Source organism: Buteo buteo, chromosome 7, assembly GCF_964188355.1.
Source record: "Buteo buteo chromosome 7, bButBut1.hap1.1, whole genome shotgun sequence".
NCBI classification, from domain to species: Eukaryota; Metazoa; Chordata; class Aves; order Accipitriformes; family Accipitridae; genus Buteo; species Buteo buteo.
This window is the reverse complement of record NC_134177.1, coordinates 43,030,067-43,050,941: the sequence shown is the minus strand read 5'-3', so window position 1 is coordinate 43,050,941 and position 20,875 is coordinate 43,030,067. Positions and strand designations below refer to the sequence as shown.

Below are 20,875 nucleotides of genomic sequence, written 5' to 3'. Positions count from 1 at the left end.
AAGAAGTTAAAGCAGAGGTGAGCGCAGCTTGCCTTTTCTGTTTGTGTGTAACACGCGATCACAGCAGCTCTCTGTACCACTGCCCTCTCTATAGCTGTCCTAGCAGTACATAAGGACGCTGCAGCAGGACTCCTTTAAATGTTGATACTCAAACAGTGCACAGAAACACGTAGTCTTTAGCATGATGACTCCTGATCAATGATGACCTGGTGGCATTTACAGAACACTGATCAGTTTGTACCAAGCCACGGTGTGGAAGCTTTAAATGAGGCAGGAATATTTATTCACCTACTGTCTTCGGGGGCTGGTGGGTCGGTTCCTGACAGCTCAAGCAAATGCAAACTTTAAACAGTGATATTCCATGAGCACTCTTCTGAGATTAGTTACATCCCCACATGGTCATAAATTCACAAAATGGGCTGCAGTGAGCCTTAGTTCTCTGTTGAGAAACAAAGAAGCACTTGTATTTCTTGGAAGTTACCAGAGTGTTGGAAGTAGTGGACATCTGTCTGCTACATTTTCCTCCTGTTGGTGTATTTGGAAGAACCCAGCAAAGTCTGTTTCACCTGATAGATATCCCCCCCCCCTTTTCAGTCTGCAGTGCAGTTCAGGGTACTACGAAAACTGGCAGAAGCGTTAAGTCAGATCTCTCCCCACCACGAGCCATCGGTAAGTGATGCAGAAAGGACAATCCTGAGCAAATGACACCAGCCACTGAGCAAAGGAGGGAGAACCTAAGAACATCCCTGTGCAGATATTCCCAGTGCCACGTTGCTTTCCAGTGCGCTAACCCCTTTTCCCCACCCCCACACTATGAACCACAAAACCATCTATCCCTGCCTTGCCTCAAAATACTCCTCTGCCTGCTGTTACCTGTTCCGTGCTCTGAAATGTCGGTTTTCTGGGCCAACTACAAACGGAGACGGTGGGTAGCAGTGAGGTAGCTGGGACCCAGCCGTGGCTGAACTGATTCCCCGTTCAGAGCTGCGCAGGACCTTCTCCTGCTGTTCCTGAGACGAGCAGAGCACCTTGTTGCGGCTGTTGCGAAGGCTTTTCCTGGATGAGCACCGTTTCTGGCCCTAATGCTTACTCGCACACTGCAGTAAGAGTAATTGCCCCCACTGTGACACAGGCCCAGCCAGCACGGGCATTGTAGGATAACAAGTCCCTTTCCCCCGGGCTCAGAGAGCTGCTGAAATGCTGCATTTCATTGCACTTCCCGACAAGAGCAGTCCTGCTGCTTTACATCTAATCTTGCATGTAACACAAGCGAGAGCTGGAAGCAGTGGCCACAAGCCAGTGGAGCAGGAGACGGGTTGAATCAGGGCCTCAGCCCTCCTCAAAGTGCCAGTGGTGTTTCACATCACTGCTCTTTCGCACATGGAAGCAAAGCACAGCCACAGGATAACACTGGCTACTGATGTAGGTACAGATATATTTATCAACAGATACAAAACCTTTTGTTTGGTGCCTTCTTTTTCCTTTTATAAAAATCCTTTTATAAATCCATAACGACGACACACTGTTGCAAGCTCAGGATACCAGAGAACATCTCAGGGAAAGAAGGGTGTTCTTTAAAGGACTTTTTTTTCCCTCTGGAAATCCCAGTAATAGACAGTAGACCTGGTCTGGGGTGTCTCCACCTCCCAGTCTGGGTGTGATTTCACACCTGCGTGGTTTTCCTGGAACATGAGTCCAGCTGGCAGACCCATCGCTGTGCCTAGAGCCCACCGAGCTGGTCAGGGCTCTGATTCCCATTCAGTGTAGGGCTAGATAGTGATTTCCTGGAACTGGACCTGAGGAAACAAGCAAAAGTGACAGACAAGGCAAGCAGGCTATTTTTGTTTCAGAAAGCAGTGTGGGCAAGAGGTTCCCAGCCAAGCCTCTCACACCTTACCACAAAGGCCATCACCCTCTGTACAGCTAAAGCCCCAGTTCTCAATTTCATGAGGCTCTGGAGCTCTTGGAGCTGCCCCAATTCCCTCCTCACTCATTATGGACCGACAGTGCAAGGCCATTTATAGTCCATCCATGACACAGCACCTTCCTTTGCTCCCCAGCTAACTGCAGCAATGAATTGTGGAGGGAGGGAGTAACAGCTAAACTCATTTGGAGGAATATACTTTCCTGGAATTCGCCTTTGTTTGCCATTAATGGTTACTGTGTTCCCGTATCTCCTTCTATTTCTATTAGTCATAACAATAAAGCCATTATGTTTAAACACAAAAGCCAAACCCACTTACTTTACTTCCTCGTATTTTTTGCCTCGATAGAAGTTACTCTTTTTAATCAGATACAGCAGCACCAGGTCACAAAAGAAAGCTCCCTGCAAAGAGAAAGAACTTGTGTTTCATCTTGAGAGTAGAAGAGGAAGTGTTCTGATCTAATTAGCAATGAGCATGGAAGAAGAATAACTTGTGGGAGCTGTGTTTTCCTCCATACGCCATGTAATTTTAGGGGCATTTAGACTACAAGGTATGTTAACAAATGCCTTTAAGACAGGACACAGACACGCACCTGACTGAGCAGTCAGAGTAGCAAAAACTCTGCTGGAGAAAATATAAACCAACCGTCCCATTTTATCCTCATACCACCTAAATGAGGGATCTATGTTACTTTAAGAAAATACATTCACTTACCGCTCCCATGAGAGCAAGCCCCGAACCGATATTGATAATGGTGGGAATGATGTTAAATTTCCCTGCCTAAAAGAAAAAAGGTCATGAAGTACGTGGTGAAAGAACAACCCAAGAAACAAATTTAAGGGTGCGGTGTTACACAGGGGAAGCTACTAGTGCCTGTGGGTGTGTTTTGTTAGTAACAAGCAGGTATGACCATGGAAGATTTGCAGTGAACAATCTTGGAGGCTAAAGGTCTTTGTGTGTCTCAGGTCCAACTGTCCATGGCTGCATTTCTGAGCTTGCGTCACCCCTGGATTAGTTTTCTTTTTTCTGCGGTGTGTACGCATGGAAAGCAAGACTCTGGGGCGTATTTCCTTCTATCAGACTTTACAGGAGCCTGTTTTTAGGTAAAAGAGATGCAGACTCATCCGCACTCTAGGTCATCTCCTTTCTTATGTGGGGTTAGCTCCACATGGATGAATGGCAAGAGCCCTTTCCTATGACAAGCCAGAGAGGCTGTTCTCATCCCAGAGCTGCCTTCCCTCTGAGAAATGTCTCCCACCTTTTTCTCTCCAGGCTCTGAAATATTCTGGCCTGGGACCTCACCTTGCCATTCACCATCACATCAAAGCGGATTCCATACGCTTTAATGAGCGTCCGGTAGTCGACCCCCTCAGCATCCCGGTAATATTTGGCAAACCTGGAATACAACGATGCTGATTTTAACTCCACCATCTGCACCCCACCCCACACAAGAACCCATCTGAGTTCACCTATCTCTTCAAACAGATCTATTCCTCTATCAAAAACAGCTTTAGCTTGCCATGAGCATGAGTCCCTCCCTCCCCTCCTCTGCAAAGCAGCGTGCTTGGCTGGGGCAGTGCCTGGCACGGCCGGCTACTACTTCACGGCCAACCTCCAACACCTGAGAGTCAAACCAGCTCAGCCCAACCGTGGTACTGCATCGTATTCTCCTCTTTACTTACCTGAAGTTGTACCCAGAAGAGATGGACTTTTCTGCAAACTTGTTATCCAGCCGGCTAAAAGAATAGTGAGGATTACATTCAGAAGGGGCTTTATCAAGATCACAGTTCCATTCAATCTGAATTCCTATCACACCACCCTTAACGAAAGAGAGAGACAGTGTGAGTTTTTTAAGCTTAGTTCAATTAATGTGTCTTCAAATTTGTCAGATCCTTGGGCAAGTTTTCCCCAGGGACAAGAACAGCTGCAGTTCTGGTCACAGACATGAGACACACACTTCTGGATGGGCTCAGTTCATGCTTATGATATTAATCACATTACTCTACACACAAGCCTAGATTTCTCTGTGCTGGTATCCTAGGAAGATTCTCATCCCAGGACACTGATTTCATTAATTTAAGTGGCTGTAACATACTTCAGTAGAGAAGAGGGTCTTTCATGCAGGGATGAGGTTCACAAGTGCAGAAGCCAGCACAAAGCCTGCACTCTTCTCACCCTGTGCTTCCCAGGATGCCTCAGACTGGCTCCATCTCCCCCCCCCGGGCTACACACACTGGGTCGCAGTCTTCTTTGGCGCTGCAGCCCCACGACTCCATGCAGAAATGCGTCCGTTTCCCACAGGGGAAGCCTCCTGGGGCATTCTCGGAGCAGAGGAGCCCCACTGGCGTTCCAGAGTTCTGGGTTTAAACTGATGGTGTAGTAATGTTGAAATTAAACAAAGAAACCCTGCTGGCAGAGCAGCGGTTTGGGTAGCCCTGAATAACAGATAACTGACCTGACCCCCTCTTCCAGAGGACCTACATTGGCCTGCCTCTCATTCCCTGGGGACAAGATAAATGGGACCAGCGTGATTTTAAGACCCAGCATCTCTCCACTGCACCCTGGACAGGAGGCAGATCCCAGCTCACCAGTGGCTCTCCTCACGGCCAACCAGCGAGTGGTACGGCCAGCTGGGAAGCCACACGAGCCCGAGGGGCACTCCTACCTCCGAGGCCATTTCCTGGAAGTCGCTCCCAGCCCATCGGACGATGTTCCCCAGGAGGAAGATGGGGCAGTAGGGATGCTCTGTGCTGTAGCGGCAGGTCTTCAGGTAGGACTCATTGTCGGTTGCCAGCACATTCATCCTGCACGTAGGAAAGAGGGAAATCCAACTTGCCTCCCTCTCTGCTTGCCTGCACAAGCCTACGCCACCAAGACTGCAGAGACAAGAGACTTTTCCAACACCCCTCATGCACAACAGATATGGCACCTTGCCACCAGCCTTGTCACCTTGCGAGCCTCTCCACTGCTGGCCCAGGGAAAGCAGGCTGCCCCCACAGAAATGACCTCCAGGCCAGGCAGGGACTAGGCCAGCTGAATCTGGGCTCAAGAAAGGACTCACGTGGAACAGGTTGCCAGAGTACTCCACGGCCACCTGGTTTTCTCAAGGAAGGAAAAAAATAAAGGTGCTAGAAATGTCTAGCTGAGCCTGGGAGAATAGCAGGAACACACTCTGTTCTACTCTTCTTCATTTTGTTCATATTGTAGCAGCAAATGCAAACAAATATTTTTAAATTTGCATTTTCCCAGCCATGTCCAGGCACCTTCATTTTTATGGAAGAGGAGGAACATCTGGAAGCCAAAGCAGCTCAGGAACCTCACTATGCACTGGCTGGCAGACAGATCCATCTGCCTTAGGAGCTCTGGTGCATCCCATGCTGTAGGAGCCATTGCAGACCTCATCTGGTGAAGGACAGCCTTATCCCAGTTGCTCTCTAGAAGCTCCAAGCCCTCACTATTTCCTTGTTCCCACACAGCCTGAAGCCAAAGGCTTCTCCCTGCACCTTAGAAGAGGGAATATCAGCCTCCCCACCCCAGCCCTCAGGCAGAAGGACAGTGGAGCAAACCAAAGTTATTGGTTCTGTGATGGAGAGGACAAAGGGATCTCCGAGCACCTGCACTCACTTGGAGAACTTAAACTTGGGGAAGCGGATCGAGTTCTTGATGTAAACAGTGAAGTTTTCTGCACTGGCGAGAAGTGGTTTCCTGGAAGAGAAGGGTTTGTTATCTGCTTTACATCTGCACCCTGCCCACGTGCTAAAACTTGAGTTGCCATTTTAGAAACAGGTAGGTTTCATCCCATGGTGCTAGGCCAGCTGTGCCACTTTCCCCACGCTGCCAGCAAGGAGTTGGTGAGGAGCGTGCAGGCTGAGGGAAGCCCTGAGAGCTGCAAACAGCCCTGGGACAGCCAGTGAGCTAAGGAGGGGGGAGCAGAGGGCCAGTCCTGCCGGGGGGCCATGCAGAGCTCCCTCCTGCACTGCAACAGCCAGCATCCAAGCAAGCATCCAAGCAGAGAGAACCCAGAAACCGCCCTGAGTGACACAGAAGCCAAGCAGCTCAAGCTTGGAAACAGCATAAGGTGGCCACGTACTTGGGCTTGGATCTTTTCTCCACTGGGCACCAGGCCAGTATCTCACAAGTCCCTCTGATGCTGTCCCTGTCTTTCGAACAACGACCAGTCTTAACCCCTGCAGCACAGACATCACAGAAAAGGTCACGCAGAGCAGCCACCTCCTCTCTTTGCCCACAGGGCACACAAAAATCAGGTGGTTTTCACTGCTACCCTAAGCCCTCCTCCCTGCTGTAAAAGGGCCTCTCAGCTGGAACAACCACTCTCTTGTTGCTTCTCTGAGCAGCCCAGGGTGCTCTGGCCCAGCCACCATGGAGCTGTAAGCAAGGCAGTAATCTTAATAGAAGACAGTAAAGAAAAGAAAGTCCTTGCCACTCTCTGTCATCAGAGATTTCTGGGGTTGTAACCAGGCTGATGCCTCTGAAGGAACATGACTCTACCAGACACAGCCCAGGAGGAGGGACCCTTGCCTTACCATTGCCAGCCACCACTGCTTCCCCTGCCAGGCAGTCCCCGTCCTTGTAACACAGGGCATCGGGAATGCTGCCACTCTGCAAAGTGGAAGAGGACAGAAGTGAGACCTGTGACAGGACACGAGACTCAAAGGGGTAAGAAAGTGCTGCTGATCTGGGGTGAATTCTCTATCGGATGGTGAACACTAAAGACGTGCAGCTGAAGTGGTAACTGTAGGTCACGCAAACAGCTCAACAGCATCACGCCACCGGCAACACCACGGTTCAGCTGTGACATCGTGCTTTGGGGCTCTGCTCAACCTGGAGAGGGACAGGCTGTGGAAGAACCCAGACATCACCTAGCACTCGCCAAAACCAGGCAGGAGGCCACAGTACTTCACCTTAAGAGATAACCCTACCTTTGATTTAAGCTACAACCTTTCTGAGCCCCAAATTACCCTTCCTTCTCTGGGCTGCATGCCGGGTTAATGCAGCCACTAGAGGACAGCCGCGTCCTGAACAAGCAAGCTGTGCTCTCAACCTCGGCTACCTCTTTGCTTGTGATATGGAAAATTAATCTCTGCTACATGGAGACAACACTGCCTGGACGGTCAGTGTCCTCCTCCCCCAGGCTCCAGCCCATTCTGAACCACGTCTCCACAGAGGACATTTCAACACGACCCAGAAAGACCTCATGCCTCTGGCCTGTAAGGCACGTTCTGGAAGGTACTAAGCACCTTTCCACGTCCTGAAGGTAACGAAAGCCTGAATGTTCAGCTCTTCCCAGGATGGGGCTCTTAGAAAGTCACCTCTACCCGTAACTAGACTGAGTCACCTCCAAGTTGTTTTTCCATGGCCTTTTCTGACTCCGAGCAATGACTGCTCTGGTCTCATCTCCAGCTGGGCAGATGTCCAACACCTTCAACTAAGGTCAGCAAGACTCTACATGATCAGTGCCTCTAGAAACTATGATAGCTGAACCTCCCAGGTTTGCAGTAACCAGTCTGATTTTCCCAACTGAGATATTACACTACTGAAAAAAACCATTCGCCTTTCATCCTTCCTGCGTTCGTTGCTCCCCAGATGTCATCTGCCAGTTCTTACCCCCAGTTTTGTAGGGGTCTGGGGGCCAAGGGGCTCAGTTCTTCCTACCTCAGGACATGTGGCTTGCCTCTGGTTTGGGGTCACAATCAGATTCGTCATGACAAAGAAGACATTTTCACCCTAGAATAAACAAAGTAAGGCAGGAAGAGTTAGAAAAACTGTTTTACTCTTTAAGTACCTGTTACAAGGAGGATGCAGTTCTCTGCAGAACAGTAACACCTTCCTCTCTCCTGATGCTTTTCAGGCTGAGATACAACAGCACCCTTTGTCTGGATATTTGTTTGGATGAGGTCGGCGAGCCTCTATGGCTTAAGGGGTTCTGCTTCAGAGGCTGAGTTAATCTGGTGAGCAGGATGGCTGAGCCTTGCCTCGCTGGCTGCTCAGCAAGCACTTGTCCTCCTTTTCCATAAGGACAGAGTGCCTGATCAGGGATCAAAGGCCCTGTCCCATTGCAGAACCGTGGGTGTTTGTTCTCAGCCAGGGTCAGGCTGGCTGCCCCAGCAGTGCTGTTACAAGGCTGAGCTCACAGAGCAAGGCAGCAGGGCACAGCGCAGGAGCAGAGTTAGTGCAACACTCTGGACATGTGATAAAAACACAGAACTTCTAGCATGGCTGTAATAGAGAGAATACAGATCACTTTATCAAGCCATTGGGATGCCCGAGACATGCAAGGAGAGACTTGACTGCATTTTCATCCCCCAAATCCTTATTTCTGGCAGCGTTGTGTTTCCTGTGTATTTAGGCAAAGCCACAATATGCACGGCTGACTCCTGTCCCGGAGCCTTCCCGTCTTTGCACATTTACAGCCTCTATTTGGTCCCTTCCCCACATTCAGCAAAAAGTTAAACCCGTTAACTTTTCCCCTGAATGGTTTCCCCTTAACAACCAACCACCAAAGGAAACCACAGGAAAAAACAAGCCTGAAGACAGTTGTACAGTCAGCAAGAGGGGAGACAAAGCAGCTTACCACGGCACTGCAGATGGAGGCTGGTTGGCCACTCAGAAGTGAAATGAATCCCGAAATAAACCATGTGCTTCTACCATTTCTGCTCCATACTGTGCGCACGTGGGGAAGGGAGGAGGGTCAACACCAGGTGGCAGCTACAGAAACACGGGTTGTCTCCTGACAGCCCCCGGCACTGGGGAGCCTGTCCCTCATCATGCCGAGGGGACACACATAACCATCAGAGCCAGCCTACAGTCCTGGCGTGAAGCAGGGCAGCCCCGAGCATCTCGGATGAAAAACCCTCACCCATGACCAGAACCAGCAGTGTGTCAAGCCCCGCCACCCATAACTGGTGGCTTGTGTAAGCGAGCACCTGGTGATAAAATACCTCATCAGGAGCAAACTCTGGACCCCCAACCCCACAAGGCTGCACTGAACCACAACAGGGAACAAGACTTTTCTGCAAACCTGTTGGAGAACAAGCCCAAGAAAGCGACAAGTGAAGGATTTGCCAGGTGAATCCCTGCTCTACATTAAGCTTAACCCCAAAGTGGCACTGGTTCACCCTGTCTGAAGGCCCTCAGGGATGAATTTCAATAAGCTGAGTGCCTGCTGTTTATTCCAGAGTCTCTCAGAAAACTCCTTCCAACACACAGGCCTGCCTGTTGCACATAAAAATCAGAGATCTCAGGTTTCCATTCATGAGAGCAGAACTCAGTGCTCTCACACTCACCTGGCTCGCTCTCCTTCCCTCGCTGTGCTTTGCGGGGGGGGGGGGGGGGGGTTACCCCACATCCCACCAGCGCTTTGGGACACAGGTATGTCTGTCCTCAGCAGGAGGGACACGTCGGTCAGCAGCTGCGCTTGTGGGGTCAGGAGAGCTGCCCACTGCTCTGTGGAGGAGATGGGGTTTCTCCCAGCCCTCACTGCCTCCCGCTCTGCTACCTGGATCTCTCCAGTACAAACCAGCCCACCCAGATCCAGCAGGACAGCGAGGGACTCTCCCTCCAAAGTGAAATGAGAGATTACGCAGTAGTTAGCAGATGCAGGTCACTTAATGCACTGGTAGCAGGCATTCAGATACTCCTAAAAACCCATCCAGGACACATCTCACAGCTGACCTGAGACATTCAGCAGACAAACATTAATCAGCACGTGGAACAGGAAAGCTCGTGAGATGTCTATGTTTGCACTCACAGCCCACAGAAGTTGCTGAGTTTCACTGTGAGCCCAGGGTCTAACATCACTGGGGTTGCTGGAGGCTGAAGTATGCTGGGGGAGACTGCAGTAATGTTGGATTCAATATTGTAGCCTGACTCCACAGTCATGTTTGCCTTCATGATGCCATAGCCCAGACATCTGCGTTGCGGAGTACACCAGCCCAGAGGCAGAGCTGGCTATCTTTACTCAGCACACCACACTACAACGGCTCCCAATAAGCCAACACGCAGTAACAAGACCATTGAGTCACAGGAGAAACATCTGACGAGTTAAAATACTGGTCAGCATCACCATTTCATTTCTGGATGTGCACACCAGCCACCTTCTAAGCATCCCAGGGCTTGACACAGCTTGAACAAGAGGCACCACAAGCACGCTGCCTGGCCTTCCTGCTGCACAGCAAATGTCGCTCTGAACTGAGGCTTTGCATTGAAATTGGTGGAGGTACAAAGCACAGATCCATAGGTCTGAGTAGAAGTGGGCTGCAGCAGAAGGAAGGTGAAGTTTTATTCTTATGTACAGAGAAGTAAACTGTTCAGTTTATAGCTTTCTTCCCCCTGTCTGCACAGCATCCCGATCTTCCCCTCATACCTTTCCATGCACACGGTGGACGCTAGCAGGGAAAGCACAAACAGCCCTGGCAAGCACAGATGGGCAACTTCCAACGTGGTGCCTGGCCACATCTGCTGCCATCTTTTCCCCTTAAGCATCAGCTATGCATCTCACTTTGTCCAAGTCAAGGAAGCAGCAAGGCAGGTTTAGCCAGAGACATTTCAAGCAACCCTCATCACTCAAATTGCACCACATTTTCTTTCCATCTCGCACCCACTTTGGGCTGCCCCATGCATGCCTGCTCTAGCCCAGGAATGGAGGCAAGCAGACACTGCTCAGCTGAGCAGACCCACTGAAGTCCAAGGGACTTCTGCTTGCAAAGTTCTGCTTGTCAAGTATCACAGACCTTTGTGAGACCAGACTGCTTTGATATTTGCTGGAAAGACCTAAGAGAAGCATAGCGTTGCTTTCTTGTAGCCCACCTCCTGCTTATTCACAGGAAAGACCTGGATACATCACTTCAGCCTTTCCACCAGCAACCACGCTGGAAGATGTCTTTCTAGCTGAATGGTAGAGACAATAGCAGTGGGGTGATGCCAACCTGTGGAGGGATGACGTAGTCTGCAACATCCCACAGCCTCTCCCCCAGCTCCGAGGTGTTGGTGAAAGCTACTCCTTTCAGCTTGGTGATGACAGAGCTCTGGAGGGACGTGTCTGTGTCCTGATAGCCTTTCTTGACAACAAACACCCACCTGCAAAGAAAACAGCAGGCAGCAGCATTAGCAAGTGGGGTCAGGGAACAAGTAAGCCAGAGAAGATTTACACCAAGGCCAAACACCGTTCAAGGGCAAACCAAAACATGCCAATGGCACCAAACCCTCTGCAAGCACCACTACAAATTTAGAATAAACTCTTTGACACAAGCTGTGCGTATCTACAGCACTGGAGGAAAAGTCAGGACCAAGACCTCACATGCAGCAAAAGGTGTAGTAACTTGTCACAGGGTAAAAAAACAAAGCCTCCCACCTCCCTGTCCTGTGCTACACTCAGCAACCTCCACGGAAGGAGAGGAAGGCAGGGCTCTGTCTTCCTCAAGATGAAAAATAACATCAGCTTTTGCAAGTTGCGGTGAAGAGTGTGGTTTGTTTCACAATACATGACTCACTCCCATTTTAGCAGCCTGCCATTAGGCTACCAGTCCAGCAACAGATCATGGCTGGGGACCTGCAATTCCAGCAGGTGAACTGCGTATCACTAACAGAAATATGTAGGGAATATTCTCAGCTGGATACAGGATCTTTTGTAAGCCAGTGTGATGGGAACAACCTGACTGTACCCTGGCCTTTGCACTGGGCTTCAGGCTTCTCACTAGCACACCTGGAAGAGCTGCTGCCTCGCTAAGCACTCCAGGAAAAGGTTTTGCTTACTTCTTCCCACTGGAAGCACCAAGTGCTCCATATCATAGGGTGAAACCTTCTTTGGGTTAAATGAAATGCCTCCAGCTTCTCCACAATACTGCCAAAGTCACCTGCCAAGACAACAAATCACCCAGACCCCTGAAGAAGGTAAGGGTGCCAGGGCAGGTTCTGGGAGAGGGACGCAGGCTGCATTTGCTGGCATGGCTCCCCTTTGCAGTGCACTGACCTGGAGTGCACTGCTGCATGCAGAAAGGGAAAGCAGCCATCTCTGGGGCTGAGCAGCACTGACATATGCTGCCCTTCACCTGCTACTTGTGACAAACCTGAATAATAACATTCTCCACCCCTGTGAAGTCTCCTACTTTCCTGTTTTCCCCAAGAACCCTGTTTTTTCCCCTCCCAGGAGGGCTCAAAAGCAGACCCTTACAGTTTTCACAGTGAATCAGGGAAGAAATGTCAGCTACATGCAAGAAAGGATCCAGAGGCGTTGATGATCACGACCCCCGAGCCAGCCCCTGAACAGGTATGGGTACGTAATCAAGCCGTCAGACATCAGACTAACGCTAACCACCTCTGCGATACACTATAAGCCCCCAGCCACAACGGAGTCACTGCAGGCACCATCAGTGACAGTGCCAAAGGTTTGCAGAAGGCAATAACTGCCCAGGGAAGAGAAAAGCCTGTATGGCACAGACAGTCTCTGAACACTCATGGTCACTGGACGTGCTATATCCCTCTTGGACGGAGGATGTGTCCTTGGCAATGTTATCTACAGGATTCCTCCTTTAGCAGCTAATACATGCCAGACTGCTGAGACTTCATCTCTGCCCCACTAACTAACGCAGGCTCTGGAACTGTACACCTTTCTATAAATAAAGCCAGCATGTAAAAATTACTCTGCTATATTTAATCAGTGAAAACACGAGGTGTGAGAAAGGTGAAGGAACTCATAAGCACAGACAGTGAGGGTAAAGACCTATGAATCACTTTCTGCAAAGCCTCAGAAACTCAGGAAGCAATGGCAGAGGCATCACATCAGCGAGAGAATTCCAGGTCCGAGCCTGCAAGCTGCAAGGAGTGTTGCTGCATTCATTACATGTCAGTGTGACCAGCTTCTTGCAGAACCGGGCCTTTTCCGAGAGGTGCTCTAGCTATCTCCATGCCAACTCGCCCTGCTCTGAAATAAACGCAAGGCAGCCGACTCACGCTGCCTTCAACCTCCACAATCCTGGCTGCTGCAGCCCACTCCAGCAAAGGAATCTGCCACTTTGTGCTTGGTTCCCTCCCATTTAGACTTGAGCATGTCACACTGTCATGCAGACAACCCAGGTTTGTCCCAGGGCTCAGCAACCACAGCCATAAACGCTATTGTTTCTAATGAGTCAGGTGTTAAGGTTTGGCCCCATTCCCACTGAATACAGAAATAAAGGCGTAAATAATGCAGTACAAAGCCATAGTGCCATTTGATCTATTTTTAACCTAATGTTAATCTGGAAGGTAGAGCTGAATCTAGCGATCCCTAGCAGGCGAAAAATCAGATACAATCTATTAGACATTAAAAAAAATCCAGCTGTATAAACAAGCATAACTATCTGCATTAAAATCATAAGGCATAGCAAGCTGTCACTGTACGCAGAGTATCCTACATTAATCTTCATCACACCACAGCAAGCGAACGCAACCGCAGCAGTATGTGAAATGCAGGGTGATTCTTACCCCACCAGGTAAGCCAGGATGGAGAGCTGCACCACTCGATAGAGAATCCCCACCTTCTTGTTCTTTGCAATGACGTATTTCTCCGTTTTATAATCAAAAAGCGATAGAAATAAACCCTTCCAAGCCACCTGCCCCATGCTCCCGGCTCGCTCTGTACCGGTGGCTGGAGCAGGCAGCAGCGTTTGCAGCTCGCATTATCCACACGTGCTCTGCATGGAAACCTGACACACCAACCCCTTCAGAGCGAAAGGCTCATCTCCTCCCTCCCGTCAGCTGCACGCTGGCAGCAGCTCTCGGGTCAGAAACCAGCAGCTGCACTAACACGAGATCCTTCCTTAGCTGCTTTCCGGCTAAGGCATCCTCTGGGGAAGCCCCCGCCTCAGTTTTGCCCCCAGGCTTCATTCTCTCCCCCCCAGTCACAAAATGTTCATAATGAAACATGTTATAGCAGGAAGTCACATTACAGCATCCAAGGTGACAGAGCTATAGTCTCTCACTGTTAAGTATTAAAGCCTTTCTTCAGCCTCTACATGATGGCAAAGCACCTGGTTAAATTTTTAATTTCTTAAGCATTTACATGAGCAATGAGAACTTGGGTCCTTACCAGTCATCCAAAATACCTGCCTGGCTGCTACATCCTCCCACCAAAAACCCAGCTTAAGAAACTAATAAATAAATTCTGCATGTGGTTAAGGGATCAATCACCATCACATCTCACCGAAATGTACAGTAGAGTGCTGAGCTAGGCAAACATACGGAACATTGCATCTGATAAAATACCAAAGGGAGAGGAACAGTTTAACCGTCACTGAGATCAGAGTTGTTTATTAACCAGTACTGTAAGAAGTGACTCCCAGTCTAACAGAGGCACGTGCATATACAAGGACATGAAATGACCAAGAAGGTCATTTAACCTTTAACCCTTTAACCAAGAAGGGTGGACACCGTTTTGGGGCTAAGCGGGAAACAGAATGAGCTCTGAGGTGGAAAATGACGTAAGCCAGGACATTCCAGCAGCCTGGCTAAAAGAGCTAATGTCCCTCATCAAAAGGAGATCCAGCAGCAAGCTGGGATCCAAACTGAAGCATGCTCTTTCTGGGAGGATCCCATAGTTGTGCACTGATGGGAGGATGGGATGTGGACTGTCCATAGGCTGAATCTATTAGAGAGAGTCTAATCAGACACATGGGGTGGTGTATCAGGCATAAAGTGCAGGGTTTACAGCATTCATGCATGAGCACCCAATTAACTCACACATGAGCACCCAAGTAGCTCACGGGGCTCTGTCAGGACCGGGAAGGCTCTTGAGATTACAGAGTATGCAACTGTGATACATGCTTGAACACAGGTCAAGAGAGTGGGTCACACTACGGAGGCAGCAGGCAGCACAGCGAGGTAATCTGCTCCAGCACACACATCTCTGCCCTACGCAACTCTCTTCCCAGGCAGAATCATTCTCAAGACCTCAGGTTTTATGAAAATTTTATCCTTCATCCTCCTTAAATTCCGTATCAAATTTAAACAGGTGCATCAGATTTTTAATGAATATGTGACAAGGTAGCTCCAAATCACAAGAGACTCACAAACAGCGTAATAACGAACGAAACGCTATCCTCAAAATACCTCATTTCGTCCCTCGCCCCACAGCCATCCCTAGAGTTTCCTTCTGCAAAGCGAAAAAAACCCCACCCCTTTCTCCAGCAACTGCAAAACTAGAACAGAAATCTGCCTGTGGCCTCCTTTTAACCCGGCAGCTGCTGCGCTCCCCAGCTCCAGCCCCACGGCTGGCGATTGCTTCTGCGCGTGGCTTTTTCACGAGGGGCTCCTGGGATGACGGGCAGGCTGCTGAGGGAGCGAGCCCCCCGCTCCCATGCACCCCCCGTCCGCTCACCCCTGGGGCCCAAGAGGTGGGAAAGGCCACCCCAGCCCCTCTGGCTCGGGGGTCGCCCCAACCCTGCTCCCAAATTTTGCAGCCACCCTTCAGCCTCAAGCACAAGCAAAGGGCTGGGTCTTGCTCATTTCTCCCACTGCCCGTGACCCCTCCTTTCCCTATCTGCACACCCTACATGGGCAGACCCTCTTTATCTCACAAAACATGTTGGCTGCTCCCCAAGCCCCACCTAGAGCCCTCTTTCTCATGGTTTCTCTCTCCCTCAAACAGTATTTGGCCATTGTACCCACCCCTCCGTACCAGATACCTACAGACCACATTGCCACTAGTTCCAGTCTTAAAGATCCTCTGTCTGAAAGCCCGAAGCACAACTAAAAATATCTTAAAACATATAAGAACCAAAGGAGACGAAGCCCTCCAAGAAAACGCAGTCCTGCAGGGAAGAAGGAGACCACAGCAGTCTGTGAAGCCAGAAACGAGTAAGGAAGAAAGGTCGTCTCGGCCTATCTTCCCTTGCCACTGCCCGGACCCCAGAGCCAAGTAGTTAGTGCTGGGGCACAGAGAGACTGACCCAGCTCCAGGAACCAGAGCTGTATGGAGGCAGGAGCATCCTAAAGGAGCCACCACTTGATCTTCTGCCCAGTCTGCTCCTAGATGAGACGCTTTGCAAGCACAAGCTGCTGGATGACAGCATTTCTGATCACGGGTCTGGTCCTACAAGAACACCATCTGCTTGCCCTGGCCCTGCTGGAACTGCTCCAGGGACAGGACTAAACAGCAAGTATATCCCACGTCTCAGGACTGCCTCTACCATTGCTCCTGCTACACTAAAGACACCCAGGTTCATGGACAAATGAAGTACCAGCAGAGACAAGTCAGCCCTTGGTGGTGTCTAGAGACCTCCCCACTCCATCCCCATCTTCCTCATCTGTCTGGGCGACTGCACAGGCTGAAATCAGACCAAGAAACTTGCTAGCAATTAAACAGTGCATTACCTCCTGGCCTGGTTTTACTTAATGGCACAGACACAGGTCTGCTATGAATTTTTGTAATTATTTTCTAGGTCAATTAATGCGAGAAAGGATTTACATAGGCTAGAAAAAATGTTCCTTAGAGTGATAAGTGTTCCTGCTATAGTTGTGACCTGAAGATGTCAACCAGGTTTGATCACCAAAATAAAAAAAAGGATGTAAAACTGATACTTTTTTTGGTTTTTTAGAGCCATCAAGTAGAAGCACAGTTGCAATAGTTGTTTTTGAATAAAAAGCTTCAATTTGTATCAAATGTACCTCAGAATATTCTGAATACTGCTCAGCACAGGCTAGATTTGTGCTGAAAACACCATTGCTGGCATGCTCTTACAGATACTGTTCTTATCACCTTCTAGTTTTCACAACCTTATTTTTTTTTCGTGCCTGTGAATCAAGATTACTGGTGTGTTCCTCAAAGTATCTGTGGGTTGTTCAAACATAAGCAGTTTCATTCCCGGGGAGGAAGTAAATAATCTAACAAAATCTAATCATCATAAGTTAAAGAAAAAAACCCCAGTAGTATCTCAGTCCTTCTCAAGGGACTGAGGCCGGATCTCTTCTGCAAGGTATCTCCCTTCTCGAGTCCAACATTTTTAATTTCCCATGGAAAAAAACAGTTCTGCTCCTTTCCCATGAGGGCTATTTGCTCAGTCTGGAAATTCTCACAGGGAGGACTTCTCCAGTAGCAAAACTCTCCCTTTTTTTATTCCCGATGTTACACCTATACTTAATTCCTCATACTGCTCATGGTGATTGCCTTCTCATTATTCACCCGTAGTCACAGGGTACACATCCCTCTCTGCCCAGACTGCTCCTCTTCTACATTTTCCTCCACCTGTCAGTAGCATTTTTGGTGTTAAGCTGCCCCAGAGCTGAACTCAGCCCAGTCACAAGCCTGTAAATGCCACGAAAAGGGACTTTGGAAACTAAACTTTAGACCTCTGCCCTGACACAGCACCATTTGAAACACAGTGAAGTCACATCTGTCTCTCTATGGTATTGTAGCACAGAAACATTTCAAGATCAGCCCAAAAATGTCTTTAAATTGCACCGAAAAGAGATCACACGTTTTCTGGGCAATGGCAGAGAGCCCTGGCCAGTACAGACGTGATCCACGAGTGACTGCTGGAGGTGCCTGTTTTAGGCACTTGTCTTGTTCGCTTCCAGTTCCAAACAAACACCCCCAGGCATTAATTCTCTCAGTGATTGCCACTCCGCCCTTTACCGAGTTATCAAGTACAACAGAAAACATTGGCTCCCAAACGCATGACGGCTGACTCATAAGATGCTGAGACATTTCTGAAGCACTGGAAATGCTCCTGCAGCAAATGCCTGAGTGATGCAGATGCATCATCCTTTAGAAATAGGCGCCAGACCAGCTACTGAAATAGAAAGGAGACAAGGATCAGAGGATGTAAATAGGAGATAAACTATTTTGGCAAGGGATTGAACAGCGGAAAAGGCAGAGGTCAGCTCCTTCCATTAGTGTTTTTTTCTCATAGTGTCATACTTGTAGGACAACATCTAAAAAAAAAAAACCGAGGGGAAGAGTTGAACAGGTTGGAAGAGGAAGCTGCTTTTAAACCACAGCTCATGCACACGGAAACACATGGAAATCAGTAACATCAAGCATAAGCTGCTTTCTGAAGATGATGTGTTTGGATGCAAGAACAAAGAAACGTGTGTGCAGCCTGCAGTGAAAAATGCTCCATTCAGCTTCTATTTTAATCCTCGCTGTGACTTTGCGGTGTAAATAAGAAGTAGGTTGCCACTTGCCAATGAAAAATTGACAAAAATCAGCCTCAGTATTTGTCTTCCTAACTAGTGCCACTGCACACCCAGCCACAATGGAGAAGGAAATCTTTCTTTCGGGAGCTATTAGAAAAACATTCAGATTTTTTTTCGCCTAGAAAGGGAATCTGTGGAAAGAGTCTTTCTGCCATTATCCACAGCACCATCCAAACCTGTCTGTAGGAGTAAGAAATGGAAGTGTGCTGAAGTTCCAGAATATATTCTCTCTTTGATTCAGCTCATCTTTTCCAGGAGAGCCATTTTCAGCCTTTGAATGCGTTCCAGGTTGCTCCCCCAAGTCTTGACTCTCCTATAGTGTGCAGGAGGTCTTGTTATCATTAGCCAGAGTGTTTATCCACTCCTCTCCCCCAATCCAAGAAGTGAAAGTGCTTGAGGAAGAGGGCCAGAGAGGAAAGAAAAATACTGCACGTCTAATGAAACTAATCCATCATGCCCTGTTCTGCGAGAGAGCTGGCAGTGAATCAGATAACAGAAATTAAATAAAAACGCACATAAAACATTGCTAAGAGATTGAGTGCAATGATAGCTGGAACAGCAGCATTACGCAGTGCTGTATTGCAATGTTTTCACCTTCTAAAGTCAGCCAATAAAAGCATCATTGGGGAATAAGAGGAGAATCTTAAATCAAAGCCTGAAAGCTGAACAGTTTTAATAAAATGTGTATTCACATAAACCACTGAATTAAAGGTGAAACCCTGCTCTTGAATATACCTGACAGATCAGGTTTTTACTTTTTTGCCAACGTGTATCATTCCTGACCTGGAAAGACAGGAAACTGGTCTTGGCTTGATAGCTCCGTCAGAGCTTACCTTGCTTGCTGCAAATGTTGAAGAGACACCTTCATCCCCCTCCTTCACCTTCATCACGTGAACAGCTGGAAAGTCTAGACCGAGGCCTCTGCCCTGCCCTTTCCTCCCTGGAATTACCAACTGGTAACTTTTTCCAGCCATGGGAAAACATACATGCCACTCAGACTTGACTCCCCTAGGAAAAGGTTTCACAAGCAACACCTGACCTTGCCTTAGCTCTGCAGGCTGGTGATGCTCTAGGCCAGTTATGTGTTACCACTGGCAAGAGGCTGATGTGTCCCAGCTGTGCTGCACAGACATGCTGGACTTGGTTTAGCCAAGCTGGCAGAGTCTCGGAGCAACCTGCTTGCAGCAGCGCAGCTCCATTCCAGCTCATTCATCCTGTTATAACAAGAGACAGGAAATTTCTCTTTTAAGCTGCAATCCAATTAGCCTCCAAATAAAGCTGCCCCAACAGGCTCTCAAGCCCAGCAAAGCACTTCGTGGCTCCTATCTGATGCTCTTACGTCAGCACCCTGCACTTAATAATGAAGAACTACTTATGCCGTTTTCCAGATAAGCTTTCCTGAGCAGCAGACTTCCACTTCACTTTCTCCTGCTAACCACCAGGCCACCGCACTCCCACAGTTCAACACACGAACCTGTCAGCTTCTGAACACGCTGAGGGAATTATAACCCAGGGCTTGCGAATCTTCCTGGCATATAAGAAAGACATAAGCAGCTGGTATCACCCCTGATTAAAATAGCATCGCAAAACGCATTCTGTCCTCCCCTTCAAGGATACAATTAAAAAGCTATCTCAGATACATCAGCTCTTGTCCGTCACCAGTCACCACCCACCTTCACACCTCCTACTCCTTGGTCAGATCACCGCAAAAATAGCCAAAATCTATCAGACTAAGCTCACCTACCAGAAGCTAATGCCCAAACCTAGAGTGATGGAGCCAAGCCAGGACTCTGAGCTAAGACAGCTGATGGGGACAGATGATCAGCACGAATGGGTACAGAACAAACATCTGTCCTTGCTCTCCTGGGCTACTAGCAGCACTGAGAGTTGTCTCTCCCCAACAGAGGAAGAGAAAGGTAGAATAACAAGTCCCTCCAGCCTAATGAGCACTGTTGGGAGAACAGACCTGAATGGAAAAGAGTTTAGGACACAATCCATACTAGTCTGTATTTCCTACTCAAGAGCAGAGAGACACCCCCCCCCCCCCCAAGAAGCTGCGGGTCTGCAGACACTCTTGTCACCTTTGCATGATGCACAAAGATCATGAATGACCCCTACAGCTCAGAGGCCTCTAGGGTGTCTGTGGCAGCTTCTCTGCCCATGACACCTGGACCCCAAACAGCCTGCCAACATGTTAGCCTGGCTGGGGTCAGATGTTTAATGACTCTGAACGAGCCATTTGCAAATCTTCTGTCATTCAGGGAGATGGCATAACTGTGCCACTGTCAGAGTGCAATAAAGTCAGGGCCACACAGCAAGACCACAAATGTTGACAAGGGTTTTGCACAGGGATTTTATTCAAAATGCAGATTGCAAATAAATTTAGAAGCAGACACAGCAAGGATTCCATGGAAACAGCACAAAAACCCAGCTGTGGTTTGGATGACTGTGAGTCTTGGCAGTCTTGACTAATCCCTTAAGTGCCATCCAATTACTGCAAATGTGTTCGGCATCTACTACAGCAATTGCAAAGAATTAAATGGTCGGATGGCACTCATCGGAAATTACAAGTCACAGAACTCTGTAGTGCATTTAAGAAAAAAACATCTTAAAAGGAAAATAGTATCACCCATTGCAAGAGCTGACCTCCTTGAGAGCCATAAGGGACAACAAAAGGGATCCAAGTAATGAGGGAAACTTAATTCAGAGAAGAAACTAGAAAAAAAGGGGAGAAAGAGGGAGAATAACAAGATTGGCTGAAG

At 48.7% G+C, this 20,875-nt stretch overlaps 2 protein-coding genes across 3 annotated transcripts in view; both read right to left on the bottom strand.

The window, feature by feature from the left end:
- Positions 1-1,415: 1,415 nt before the first annotated feature.
- On the bottom strand, positions 1,416-13,706 carry P2RX5 (purinergic receptor P2X 5). 2 transcript variants are annotated; one of them, XM_075032852.1, is made up of 12 exons: positions 13,404-13,706; positions 10,871-11,021; positions 7,551-7,670; positions 6,470-6,545; positions 6,016-6,112; positions 5,550-5,630; positions 4,591-4,729; positions 3,608-3,744; positions 3,228-3,321; positions 2,640-2,705; positions 2,244-2,326; positions 1,416-1,796 (listed from the first exon to the last, which is right to left on the bottom strand). In XM_075032852.1, exons 1-12 carry the CDS (start codon positions 13,538-13,540, stop codon positions 1,721-1,723), a joined length of 1,257 nt encoding a protein of 418 aa, XP_074888953.1. In that variant the 5' UTR covers positions 13,541-13,706; the 3' UTR covers positions 1,416-1,720. The 2 variants fall into 2 exon arrangements, with proteins under 2 accessions (XP_074888953.1, XP_074888954.1); XM_075032853.1 differs by having other exon boundaries at positions 7,599-7,670; positions 13,404-13,701.
- A 6,759-nt stretch (positions 13,707-20,465) lies between these two features.
- ITGAE (integrin subunit alpha E) overlaps positions 20,466-20,875 on the bottom strand; it is a 33,962-nt gene continuing 33,552 nt past the window's right edge. Inside the window, 1 exon segment of the mRNA XM_075032839.1 lies at positions 20,466-20,828. The gene's annotated coding sequence lies outside the window, so the exon portion shown is untranslated.

Bases quoted from the DNA above. Each gene is read 5' to 3' on its own strand.
- P2RX5 (XM_075032852.1), bottom strand. From the start codon at position 13,540: ATGGGGCAGGTGGCTTGGAAGGGTTTATTTCTATCGCTTTTTGATTAT. The intron at 11,022-13,403 runs GTAAGAATCACC...TTTTCTTTGCAG, and splicing joins ATCCTGGCTTACCTGGTGGG to GTGGGTGTTTGTTGTCAAGA. The intron at 3,322-3,607 runs GTAAGTAAAGAG...GTTGTATTCCAG, and splicing joins TCTTCTGGGTACAACTTCAG to GTTTGCCAAATATTACCGGG.